This window comes from Schistocerca piceifrons, chromosome 7 (assembly GCF_021461385.2).
Source record: "Schistocerca piceifrons isolate TAMUIC-IGC-003096 chromosome 7, iqSchPice1.1, whole genome shotgun sequence".
NCBI classification, from domain to species: domain Eukaryota; kingdom Metazoa; phylum Arthropoda; class Insecta; order Orthoptera; family Acrididae; genus Schistocerca; species Schistocerca piceifrons.
This window is the reverse complement of record NC_060144.1, coordinates 505,006,663-505,019,621: the sequence shown is the minus strand read 5'-3', so window position 1 is coordinate 505,019,621 and position 12,959 is coordinate 505,006,663. Positions and strand designations below refer to the sequence as shown.

The 12,959-nt window shown below is 43.7% G+C and overlaps 1 protein-coding gene across 6 annotated transcripts in view; it reads left to right on the top strand.

The window, feature by feature from the left end:
• Positions 1-4,652, top strand: part of LOC124805348 (phosphomevalonate kinase) — a 78,806-nt gene extending 74,154 nt beyond the window's left edge. For 5 of the 6 annotated variants that reach the window (XM_047265877.1, XM_047265874.1, XM_047265878.1 and 2 more), the window contains one exon: positions 4,019-4,652. In XM_047265877.1, coding sequence (XP_047121833.1) covers positions 4,019-4,458 — 440 coding nt within the window. In that variant the 3' untranslated portion in view covers positions 4,459-4,652. The remainder of the gene's footprint in view (positions 1-4,018) is intronic. The other variant, XR_007017446.1, reaches the window with a different exon arrangement.
• The last annotated feature ends 8,307 nt before the right edge of the window (positions 4,653-12,959 follow it).

The following is a 12,959-nucleotide window of genomic DNA, read 5'->3' as shown; positions in this document are numbered from 1 at the left end:
AAAAATTATTCCCAGCTGCGTCTCCTGAAGGCTCAGCTATGACCAAGTAATCCAAGTAGCTGCAGCCAGATATCAGTTTTTTCGCTTGCAGGAAAAGCCGGAACAGATGTACCATCAGTGATGTACAGAATTAACTGGCATGGCTAGGAAGTGTAAATTTAATTGTAGTTGTGGCAATTTCTACAGTTATTTAATGATTAGGTATGCAGTAACATTCTGTGTCCCAGATAGTAGAATCAGGAACAGATTCTGAAGTACTCTGATCCTTCACTTCCAGAAAAGTTGCAAATCTTAGAGCAATATGATTTGCATGCCATAACGGCCGATAAGTTTGATCAGGACCCGACTTGTCGGATCGAGTCGCTCCTTGTTTGTGACTGCCCCCAGCAGCCACAACAACTAGAGCATATACCGCTGACAGCCACATAGACAGATAAGCAGACCTGTGAACTTAGTGAAATCTTGCTCTAAATGTTTTGTTCGCCATAAAAGACAGGGTTGCCCATCACGTAATGCAGCGTGTTGCACGTGAGGGAAAAAAGGCCACGTCCCAGCAGTTTGACTGCAACGGTATGAAAACGCCAATTTTGCCCATTCTCAGAAAAAAGAGGCTCATGCACCCGCAGTGAACGTTGTGTTTTCCAAACCGAAAACAAGTTCTGACAAAAGTAAGATTAAACTTGTGCCTCCTTCTCGCCCTAGTGCTGCGCAATGACGTTCTAACAAACTATTTGTCTCACTACCAATTGCTGGGCATCATGTGAACTTTCAGTTAGACCCAGGCACTGCAGTAACTTTGCTTAATGATGCCACGTATGAACAGTTAGGCTAAATCTAGCAAGCACCTCATTGCTTACAACGGACAGGAAATTCCAGTGTGTGGACAGTGTAGTTTGCATGTCACTTACAAATCTCACACTAGGACAGCGAATTTCACTGTGTTGAAATCGAGAGACACTGGGAACATTCTCGGTTTAGATGCCTTTGATTTGTTTGGACTTATCATCCATGAGAATGTACTTTCCATATCAGCATTTGCACCAAAAGAACAGTGTCGCTAGCTTGCTTAAAGAATTTCCTAAACTACTTTCATAAGGAATGGGAAAAGCTAATAACTTTGTAGTGCATGTCACATTGAAAGCCTAAGTTGTTCTGGGACCCACCCTGTCCCAAATACTTTAAGAGACAAAGCGGCCACTCAATTGAAAGATTTGCAAGATAGTGGTCTAATTGCTCCCATTCAAGCTAATCAATGGGCAAGTCCTCTCATTTTGTTGCCTAAGCCTTCTGGTCGCATTCGCATTTGTGTTCAAAAATATTCAAATGTGTGTGAATTCTTTAGGGATGAAACTGCTCAGATCATCGGTCCCTAGACATACACACTACTTAAACTAACTTAAACTGACTTATGCCAAAAACTACACACACACCCATACCCGGGGATGGACTCAAACCTCCGGCGGGAGGGGCCGTGCAGTCCGTGACATGACGCCTCTAAACGTGCGGCCAATCTGCCCGGCCATTTGTGTTAACTTAAAGTCTAGTTGTTGACACTTGTACATTACCTCACCCTGAGAAACCCATGGACAGACTTGGTGCAGAACGCTACTTTTCTAAAATAGGTTTGTGTGATGCCTACTTGCAAATTCCATTGGATGAAGAATCATAGAAAGTGTTTGTTATAAATACACACTTTGGACTGTTCAAGTATTTGCGTTTGCTTTTCAGCAGCGCTTCCACACCCACCATTTTTCAACCTTACTTGGAACAGCTGACTGCAAAAGTTCCATTTATTTCAAACTATCTTGATGATATTGTCGTCTCAGGTCATACGCCAGAGGGACACATTGCCAATTTGCATACTCCATACTCTTTTTCGAGTGTTGTCAGAAGCAGGACTCAAGTGTCGTCCCAAAAAGTGTGCCTTTTTTCAAACTAAGCTATAGCACTTAGGTCATGTGATAAACAGTTAGGGGGTGCAGTGCCTCCAATCTCATTTGCTTGCAATCCATGACCTGCCTGTTCCTCGCAATGTGTCTGAACTGCAGCCAGTACTTGGCAAGATGAAATACTACATTCAGTTCATACCGAATGCCGCTCAGATCGCGGCTCAATTGTATCGCTTGTGTCACAAAAATGTACATTTTGTGTGGACAGGAGAGTGTCAAGATGCATTTCGGAAACTCAAAAATTCTTTGCTTGATGGCAGATATTTAGTGCATTTTGACCCTGACAAGCCGTCAGTCTTGCAAGTCAGCGCTTATTCCTACAGAATCACACAGAATTGGTGCACAAGATAGACCTATTGCTTTTGGCTCAAAGTTGTTAACTCGAACTCAGTGTAATTACTCTCAAATTGGAAAATGGTGTGACAAAATTCCATCACTATTTGTATGGTCGCAGGTTTTATTTAGTGACAGATCACAAACCTTTGCAGTCCTTGTTTCATCCTTCAAATCTGGTTCCTACTCGCAGTAATTAAAAATTGCAACGATGGGCTTTGTTGGTTTCACAGTATCGGTATGAAATTGTTTACAGACCTACGGCAAAGTTTGGCAATGCAGATGCTCTATCTCGCCTTCCGATCGGCCCAGACCCGGATTTTGATGCATCTGCCGCATCTTGTTGCCAAATCGATGCGCAGGTCTGTGAATTGCTGGAATCTTTTCCCTTGCCCTACAGAAAATTTGCACAGGCCATGGAAGTAGACCCATATCTCAAGATTTTGTTGCATTACGATCGCATGTCTTGGTCTCGCTCATTGAACAGTAAACCAGAACTTAGTTTTGCACTGACGCTTTGCTCATCAGCATAACCTTTTGGTACAACAAGATGTGTCCGCAGCTTGTGGTCTTGCGGTAGCATTCTCGCTTCCCGCGCATGAGGTCCCGGGTTCGATTCCCGGCGGGGATTTTCTCTGCTTCGTGATGAGTGAGTGTTGTGTGTCTTTCATCATCATTTCATCATCATTGACTCGCAAGTTGCCGAAGTGGCGTCAACTAAAAAGGACTTGCAATACGGCGGCCGAACTTCCCGACGAACAATGCTATACGATCATTTCATTTCATTTCACAGCAAGATGTGATTCTAGTTCAAAATGACAGTGGACAATCGCGTGTGCTTACTTCAAAAGTGTTGCAAAAGGATGTGTTGCCGTTGCTCCACCAAGGACATTGGGGAATTGTTCGCACTAAACAGTTAGCGTGCCGGCACTATACTTGGCAGGGCATGGACGCCCACATTGGACAGATTAGGTCACTGTGTCGCGCATGCGCGGAGAACCAACGCGCTCCGCCACAGACATTCTCAACTTGCCCTAAGACTCGATCCCCATGGCAACGAGTGCACATTGACTTTGCAGGACCATTTTAGAACACTCGTTGGCTCATAGTGATAGACTCTTTTAGCAAGTTCCCATTTGTGTTGCCTGTGGCTTTTACCATATCACACAGCACCATTCAAGCTTTGTCTTCCATATTTTGCATACAAGATTTGCCAGAAATACTTGTGTTGGACAAGGGACCACAGTTTACTTCAGGTGATTTTGAACAGTTTTGTGAACGAAATGGCGTTCGTCATCTAACAAGTACTCCGTTTCACCCACAGTCCAACGGAGAAGCAGAATGCTTCGTACACACGTTCAGACAACAGATGTCCAAGCTTTGCACCACCCACACATGGGAACAAGCGCTGCTACTCTTACTCGCCTCCTACCCTCCAGATGAACCATCATCGGCGGAACTTCTGCATGGCCACCACCATTGGACCCTGCTCCACTTGCTACACTCACTGCAGCATCCAGTGCCGCCAATGGTTAGCAAATTTCGCTTTCCGACTCATGATCTTGTTATTTTCAGGGTTTATGGCAACTGTGGGCACTGGGAAAGAGGCGTGATCCAGGAACACATTGGCTCTTTTGTGTACTTTGTTGCAGGTTCCGATGGTTTGCAGTGACGCCACCAGAACCAAATTCGCACACAGCATTTGCCCCGTGATTTTGCTGCTTTTCTTCTCCCAGGTTCACGGTCTCATGGTACTGCACGGCCTTTGCCGCCGCCCGATGGTGCCACCAGGGCACCCCAGGAGGAGCAGTCGTCCCCATTCGCCGACCCTATGGATCTGGACCCATCAATGCCGTCTCCATCGCCACCGTCACCCCAGGACATGCCCTCAGACCTGGACATTTGCCATGGCAGCAGTTTTTCGGAGGATGCTCCTTTTGCCAGATGGTGGGGTATAGTTGAGAGAATGCCATCCTCCACAGCTACGGCTCCAGGCTCATCTCTACATCTAGAGTCCTGCCTCTCTCCCTTTTGTCGTTCACAGCCTCACTACATGACAATGGTACAGCATTTCTGGGGGGGGGGGGGGGGGGGATTTGCCGGCATAGGCTGTTGCCAGCACTCCAGTTGGCAAAGAGGCTGTGACAAGATGGATAGTAGGCAGCGGAGCAAGTGAGACTATCAGGAGAGAGGGCAATGACAGACTCACAAACAACCACCGCCAATGCCCTCTCGATCACCATGTACAGCAGGACTTGTACTTCACAAGCAGTGAGGCTAACTTGGACTATTACAGATGAGCCAGTACCACAACAACTAGGTTAAAGGCAAGTAGTTTAATAGTCTTATGAATAAAGAACTCGGTTAATACATGTGTGCTGTTGTGTTATAGAATGAGGATACCGGCCACCAAACAGCATCCTCTCCTTGCTTCCTATGGTATAAACCTACAGTGGCAAGGAGATGAGAGAAACCTAGCATATTCACAAACTTGTTACTGTCCACAGACTAAAACAGCAAACTCAGATTTTACATAAGTTGCGTTAAAGAGGGTATTTACTAACATAGGTGTGCTGTAGCATTGTACATTAAACAACTAATTGATCATAAAATAAAAGCAGTCTCTTTAGAGGGTGACAAAAGATGCCCAAGGGGCTGTTTTATTGGATTGTGTAGATCACCTAAGAGTATCATTAATGTATTTTTAGGAAAATTTGGCATTCTGATAGACATATTTAGAGAAACTGGATTCATACATTATGACATCGTAATAGGTGGAGATCTTAATGTAGATTTTGGTATGACAACACATAAATGTAGTGTCACTGAATTGAACAATCTATTAAGTCAGTGCAATTTACACTCCATTAACAATAGGCCCATAAGAAATCAAATATGTATTGACAATATTTTTGTCGGTTTTAAAACCACAGAAAAATCGTATGATGTGATAGTGTTTCAATTCTCAGACTATAATTCTGCAACACAAATAGGTTCCCTCTTGATAAGAGTAATGTAACTTGACATGCCATAAAAGTTGAGATCATCAAACTTGTCACTGACGATAAAATTGTCAGGTTTTGTAAGTCCCTTGATGACAGAGACTGGTTTGATTCATGTTATGACACACAATCTATTTTACATAATGATATGTCAGCAAAAATAATATCTGCTACACTGTTAAAGCATTTTAGATACAATGCAGGCAGTGTTCCCATAAAGACATAGAGAATAATTGATGAAGGGTTCACAACCAAAATTCCATGCAGACAAGATCCCTGGTATGCTAAGCGAATAACAAATTGTAAAAACCAAATTATGCTGTTGTTCAGTATATACAATACTCTGAAGACTTGCCATGCCAGACTAACCTATGTTAAATGTAAGAATGAGCATAAAAAAGCCACTGTGGAAGCCAAAAAACCATGCAGTCTTAGTAGTAATGGGAACTATACCAATAAGTGGCAAGCTGCATGGAAAATTATTGTGGGAGTTTCATAATGGTGAGTATGTGGAAAAATGTGCGGCTACCGTTGCTATGAATTGAACCAATTTATTCACATGAATCAGTTCACAATAAGATACACTCACTTTAATACACAATGACATGGCAAGACAATAACAAGAGAGAAGAACAAATACATTATAATATTCAAAGACATAAATTCATATAATTCTTCATATTGATTCTGTATGTATCTGCACCTCCAGTGCCGAGTACAGAGAACATGAAGTGGAATCCAAAATTTTCTGGACTGGTGCTGCCATCTGGAAAGTAGGAGTAGTAGATCTTTGCACCATGATGAGTCAGTGTGCGGAGAGGCATTCAGCTGGGAGGACGTGTTGCATGTCCAGAGTGATTTCCGTAATACTCCGTGTTTGGTGTGTGGTGATTTTACAATGGATCTACGAACAGAAGAGCGCATGTTGAAGTGTGCATGGAGCTTCGTCAGACCGCATCTGATGATCCAACCTTCTTGTCATTGGTTATCATTGGTGACGAGAGCTGTGGGAAGAGCCTGGGCTGTCCAAGACCCAAAAAAGCGAGACAGGTGAAGAGTAAAGTGAAGAGCATGATCATCGTTTTCTTTGATACCAAGGGAATTGTGCACAAAGAATTCGTCCCACCCAAGCAAACAGTGAATTCCGTGTACTACTGTGACATTTTGCGACAGCTCCGTGAAAACGTACGGCGACGGCGGGCCGAACTTTGGCGTCAAGGGAACTGCCTGCGGCATCACGACAATGCGCCCTGTCAGACGCCCTTGCTCACCAGGACCTTTTTGGCAAAAAAAAACAACATGGCGGTTGTACCCCACCCACCGTACTCACCCGATTTGGCACCTTTCGACTTTTCACTATTCCCAAAACTGAAACTCAAGTTGAAAGGCCGTTGGTTCGACACTCTAGAGAGGATTCAAGAAGCATTGCTGGTCGTTATGAACACCCTCAAAGAAAACGTTTGACCAGTGGCAGAAGCACTGGGACCGATGTTTACATGTGGATGGGAACTACTTTGAGGGTGATGGTAACCATTAGTCTAAAGGTATGGTTTTCAACAGGTGGCAGCACCAGTTCCGAAAATTTTGGATAGTACCTCACAGCATAGGAGGGGGATCCATCTCCTGAATGTAATCTTTCAGAAAATCAGAAGGGTGCAGGGACCTGCCACAGTGAGAGTGGGGTGGATCACCAGGAATGATACTTGGATATGGTAGTCAGATGTCAAATTCCTCCCTGAGGGTAGGATGGTCTGACTGAAGAACCATGTCGTTTGTAGTGGAAACGGATGAAGGATGCTCAGATAGCGATCGCAGGTTGTTTACCTCTTCCTGGTCCCCCTCACCCAAGCTAGCTGGAAGCACTGGTCAGAGATTGTTGACGGTTTACCATGTAGAAAGATAGAAAACGTTTGTTCTCCATTTTGGAGTACTTTACGGGGGCCAGAATAAGGTTGTTGGAGAACAGCACAGATGTTGTCATCTTGGAGCATCAGATGGGTGCCGTTATTTAAACTGAGTGTATATGCCCTGGGACAACTGGAAAAACGCGGGAGTCTTTTCATCTGGGAGAACCCCACGAACTTTATAGAATTCTTGGAATTTTTCATTGTTTTCGTTTTCAATTAAGTTTTGTAATTTAGATTAGTAAGAACTGGTACTCTAACAAAGAATTTTACTGTAACTCCTCTACTGCAGAATAATACTGCAGTAATAAAACATAAACGAGAGAATAACACCAAAATAAAACTTTAATTGCAAAGAAAATGCGCCATTTACAATTAAAAAAAAACAATACACACACAAGCGCCTGCCGACAGCAAAATGTGTCGAAGTCTAAGGACGAAGACTATGCAATACAACAAACTGCGTTTCATGAGTGTGACGTCGATACTGTATAAATTTCCAACAGGTCGCGGGAAAATGTTACGAATGTGGTTTGAGAAGCGTTACTTTCTTTCTATGCAAAAACGAATTATGTGTGAGAAACTGCGATGAATTTTTGAAATCATGGAGCGATTGACTTTCATTCAAAACTTGACACTTAGAGGACCAGCCATTTCGAAAAATTATGCGCCCAGGAGACCAGCCAATTATGCCATTATTTAAAATTTTATTGGCACATTTGAGTTTGATATATCTTAAAGGATAGCACGCTCTAAAAAAAGAAGACCAAGCTTCATGTTTCGTTTTTCATATTTATTTTAGCTCTTTCATAGATAGCAAATTATTCAATAAAGTTGGCAAAAAGTAAAATCATGCTTAACAAAAAAAAAAGTGACTTCTTGAGCAATTCCACACGCAAATGGCTTTTCTATTGAAATATCAAAGTGCTTGACGGGACATTTGTTCAGCCAGGTGACATACGAAATGTTCGATGTACAACAGTGAAGTTTATGATCGAGCTTGTCGGAAATATTCAGCTGCTGCAATTTAAGCTGTGCTCTGGCTCCTGCCTAACCATACCCTTGGAAAAAAACAATAAAAAAAATTTTGACAACAAGTGTTAAATGTAAAAGCTTAGCTTTTCTTGTAGCTATACTGCATATATATTAATTTAAACCGAAGACTTTTCCTATTTGCGTGCTCACACTGCTGAACAGCGATGTTGCTGTTGGCTGTCTACATCACGTGTCCTATGCTCTGAATATCTGCTGTCATTGGCTGGAAAGATCGTGTGACATGGGCTGTGACTGGCTCACAAAAGTGCATTGTGCTGGGCAGTCTCAATTTCAGGGCTGTAGAATCTATCATGCTGCGTTTAGCGTAATTCATATTGTCACGTAATTAGATGAATGACGAACACTAACTTCACTTAACGAAGCTTTATTCAGCACCTGCACATACAAGAGCGCGGAGTGAACTGCCTCCGGCCAGAACACACATGATATATATACAGTCACAGAACATTTCTTTAATAGGTCGCGGTAAAATGTTTCGAATGTGTTTTGAGAAGCGTTATACAAAGGCCTCTGTGATGCTCAGCTGTTCTTTAATTAACGGCTCAGCGTTTGCTACTCACATGTGTCTGAGAAGGATCTGCGGTTCTCGGCGACAGTTAACTATCCACAAATCACTGAATCCGTTCTTAAACGAGACGACAGAAGCTGGGATAACTAAGTTATTCTTCAGTGGTATGCTTCTCTTACAGTCCACTACAAGATCCATGGGTTGATGCATGGCATGACACATGACAGTTACCTTTCTAGCTCTGACTGCAGGATTGATCGTTTCACCATGCACACAGTCCCCACACACTCGGATGTGCATCTTCCTGTCCACAGTATCTCATCTCGTCTAGCCCGAGAAGCTTTCAAAAAGTCCCATCCGAGAATGACATCATGACTACACTCTTGTAAGATGATGAATTCTAAGGGCTGTGTATGGCCACTTATACCCACACGAATGACACATCTTCCTTTAGGTTTTACATATTTCCCATTAGCCACCTTCAGTAGAGATGGTTTGCTGTCGACGAATACTGTTTTCTGCAACTGGCGACAGTACTTCTCTGAAATGACTGAATATGATGCTCCAGAGTCCACAAGAGCTTGTGCTGGTCGGCCATCCACGAGAATATCGACGTCGTTTCCTATCATTTTTGTGGTGATCGACGGTGGAGGATTTTTCTCTTCGGCGGTCTCACCTCCAAGGAAGGTCGCACCCTTTAGTTTTCCAGTTTGCGGCGGTTAGATGATCGGCTGGAGCTTCTAAACGGCGATGGAGACCTCGATTGACGTGTTGGGGAGGGTCCTCTCCAGCGGATGGCTTGCGGCGATGGTGACCTACGTCGTCCTGCACCCACATCTTCTTGTTCATCTTCGTCGTCCCGGAGCTGGCGTCGGCTAAGATCGGTCTGCTGTCTTCTGGCACGGGCGTCATCAAGTATTCGCCGCCTTTTTCGACAATAGCGCACCACACGTCCCGGTCGTCCGCAGTGGAACCATAGTGGTTGGTTGTCCTGGGTCCTCCAGACTTCAGTCTTCCTTGGTGCCCAAACAGGTTCCCCATGCGGCATTGTAGGAATGTAACTTCGGCTAGGTCTCGACTTTTTCGCCATTTTAAAGGGAAATGAGGGACGAGAGATTGGGTTCAATGTCTGTCCCACTTCCTCCCTTATGACCTCTTGAAGCGTCTTGGGTTTTTGCTCGCTATGTGATCCAAGTGTCTTCTGAACTTCCTCTCTCACTATCTGACGAAGAACACTTGTGAAATCAGTTCCTTCCTCCATCACAGACGTCGGTACGACGTTTGGAAGCCGTTTGAACTTCTTGCTTGTAATAATTTTCTGATGCATTGTCTTGATATACTGGCACCATTTTATGAAATCGTCTGCTGTCGAAACCTCCTTCAGGAGTTGGGGTTGATACATGTCCTCAGCAACACCCTTCAAGAGATGTGCAATCTTATCTTCCTCCTTCATTCTAGGATCCACTATTTTATACAGCTCCAAGACATCTTGAATGTAGGATGCTGTAGTTTCTCCTGGACTCTGTGCCCTGCACTTTAATTTATCTTCAGCATTGTACTTCTGTCGTTGAGTGTCGCCGAAATACTTGCGCAATTCCACCTGGAATACTTCCCAGCTCCTCCTTGTTGTTCTCATACCATTGCTTGGCAGTGCCTTCCAAGTAGAAAAATACGTTAGCCAAACACATGGTGTCATCCCATTTGTTAAATTTAGCTATACGCTCATATACCTTCAGCCACTTGTTTGGATAGTGGCCATCGTCACCAGAGAACCTGGCAGGATGTCTCATGTGGTGGCACATGATTACTGTCACCGAAATGTCCTCTTCTTCTTCTGTCTCCGATAGATTGCGATCTGTTGAAACGGTGCTTCTGTCGTGCCCTGATGGGAGCCACTGTGTTTTCGATAATGTGTGCTATCACTACTTCTGTTACCCAGCGTCCCCACCAGAATATTGTCACGTAGAAGAAGGTGCAATTAGATGAATAACCAACACTAACTTCTCTTAACGAAGGTTTATTCAGCACTTCCACATACAAGAGCGCGGAGCGAACTGCCTCCGGCCAGAACACATACCTTATACATACAGTTACAGAATATTTCAATACAATGATTCTTGACATTTGTGGATACTTCTAAAATGTACTCGAACCGAATACAGAAATTAAAATATGTAGCCTATGTCCGTCCAAACATTTATTGGAGTACCATGTAAAAATTTGATTGAAATCGGCCTAGAACTTTTCGAGAAATTTGCTGGCAACGTTTCCTCATGATATGTTATATACAGGGTGTTACAAAAAGGTACGGCCAAACTTTCAGGAAACATTCCTCAAACACAAATAAAGAAAATACGTTATGTGGACATGTGTCCGGAAACGCTTAATTTCCATGTTAGAGCTCATTTTAGTTTCGTCAGTATGTACTGTACTTCCTCGATTCACCGCCAGTTGGCCCAATTGAAGGAAGGTAATGTTGACTTCGGTGCTTGTGTTGACATGCGTCTCATTGCTCTATTCCAGCCTATGACTCGCGACTGGGGAAGACCTAGAACGACGAGGACACCTGCATATCAGTACGTAGCATCAACAGGTTAGTGTTCATCACGAACGTGGTTTTGCAGTCAGTACAATGTTTACAAATGCGGAGTTGGCAGATGCCCATTTGATGTATGGATTAGCACGAGGCAATAGCCGTGGCGGGGTACGTTTGTATCGAGACATATTTCCAGAACGAAGTTGTCCCGACAGGAAGACGTTCGAAGCAATAGATCGGCGTCTTAGGGAGCACGTAACATTCCAGCCTATGACTCGCGACTGGGGAAGACCTAGAACGACGAGGACACCTGCAATGGACGAGGCAATTCTTCGTGCAGTTGACGATAACCCTAATGTCAGCGTCAGAGAAGTTGCTGCTGTACAAGGTAAGGTTGACCACGTCACTGTATGGAGAGTGCTACGGGAGAACCAGTTGTTTCCGTACCATGTACAGCGTGTGCAGGCATTATCAGCAGCTGATTGGCCTCCACGGGTACACTTCTGCGAATGGTTCATCCAACAATGTGTCAATCCTCATTTCAGTGCAAATGTTCTCTTTACGGACGAGGCTTCATTCCAACGTGATCAAACTGTAAATTTTCACAATCAACATGTGTGGGCTGACGAGAATCCGCACGCAATTGTGCAATCACGTCATCAACACAGATTTTCTGTGAATGTTTGGGCAGGCATTGTTGGTGATGTCTTGGTTGGGCCCATGTTCTTCCACCTACGCTCAATGGAGCACGTTATCATGATTTCATACGGGATACTCTACCTGTGCTGCTAGAACATGTGCCTTTACAAGTACGACACAACATGTGGTTCACACACAATGGAGCTCCTGCACATTTCAGTCGAAGTGTTCGTACACTTCTCAACAACACATTCGGTGACCGATGGATTGGTAGAGGCAGACCAATTCCATGGCCTCCACGCTCTTCTGACCTCAACCCTCTTGGCTTTCATTTATGGGGGCATTTGAAAGCTCTTGTCTACGCAGCCCCGGTACCAAATGTAGAGACTCCTCGTGCTCGTATTGTGGACGGCTGTGATACAATACGCCATTCTCCAGGGCTGCATCAGCGCGTCAGGGATTCCATGCGACAGAGGGTGGATGCATGTATCCTCGCTAACGGAGGACATTTTGAACATTTCCTGTAACAAAGTGTTTGAAGTCACGCTGGTACGTTCTGTTGCTGTGTGTTTCCATTCCATGATTAATGTGATTTGAAGAGAAGTAATAAAATGAGCTCTAACATGGAAAGTAAGCGTTTCTGGACACATGTCCACATAACATATTTTCTTTCTTTGTGTGTGAGGAATGTTTCCTGAAAGTTTGGCCATACCTTTTTGTAACACCCTGTATACGTCTTTGTATACCATATATATTTAAAAACATGTTATGTATGTCTGCCTGAACGTTTATTAGGTTATCAAGCATAAATCTGGAGTAAATTGGTAAAGAATGTTTCAAGACTTTTGGTAACATCGTTAGACATTAACTTGTCTTTGTATAGTGGTACAGATTTTAAATACGTATCTGACTACGACTCATATTAAAAAAAAAAAACTGTGGGCTATGTCCTCCCGAAGGTTTAAGAGACCATTGTATAATATTTGGAGTAAATCCGTAAATCCGTCAAGAACTTGTCGAGATTTTGGTTAA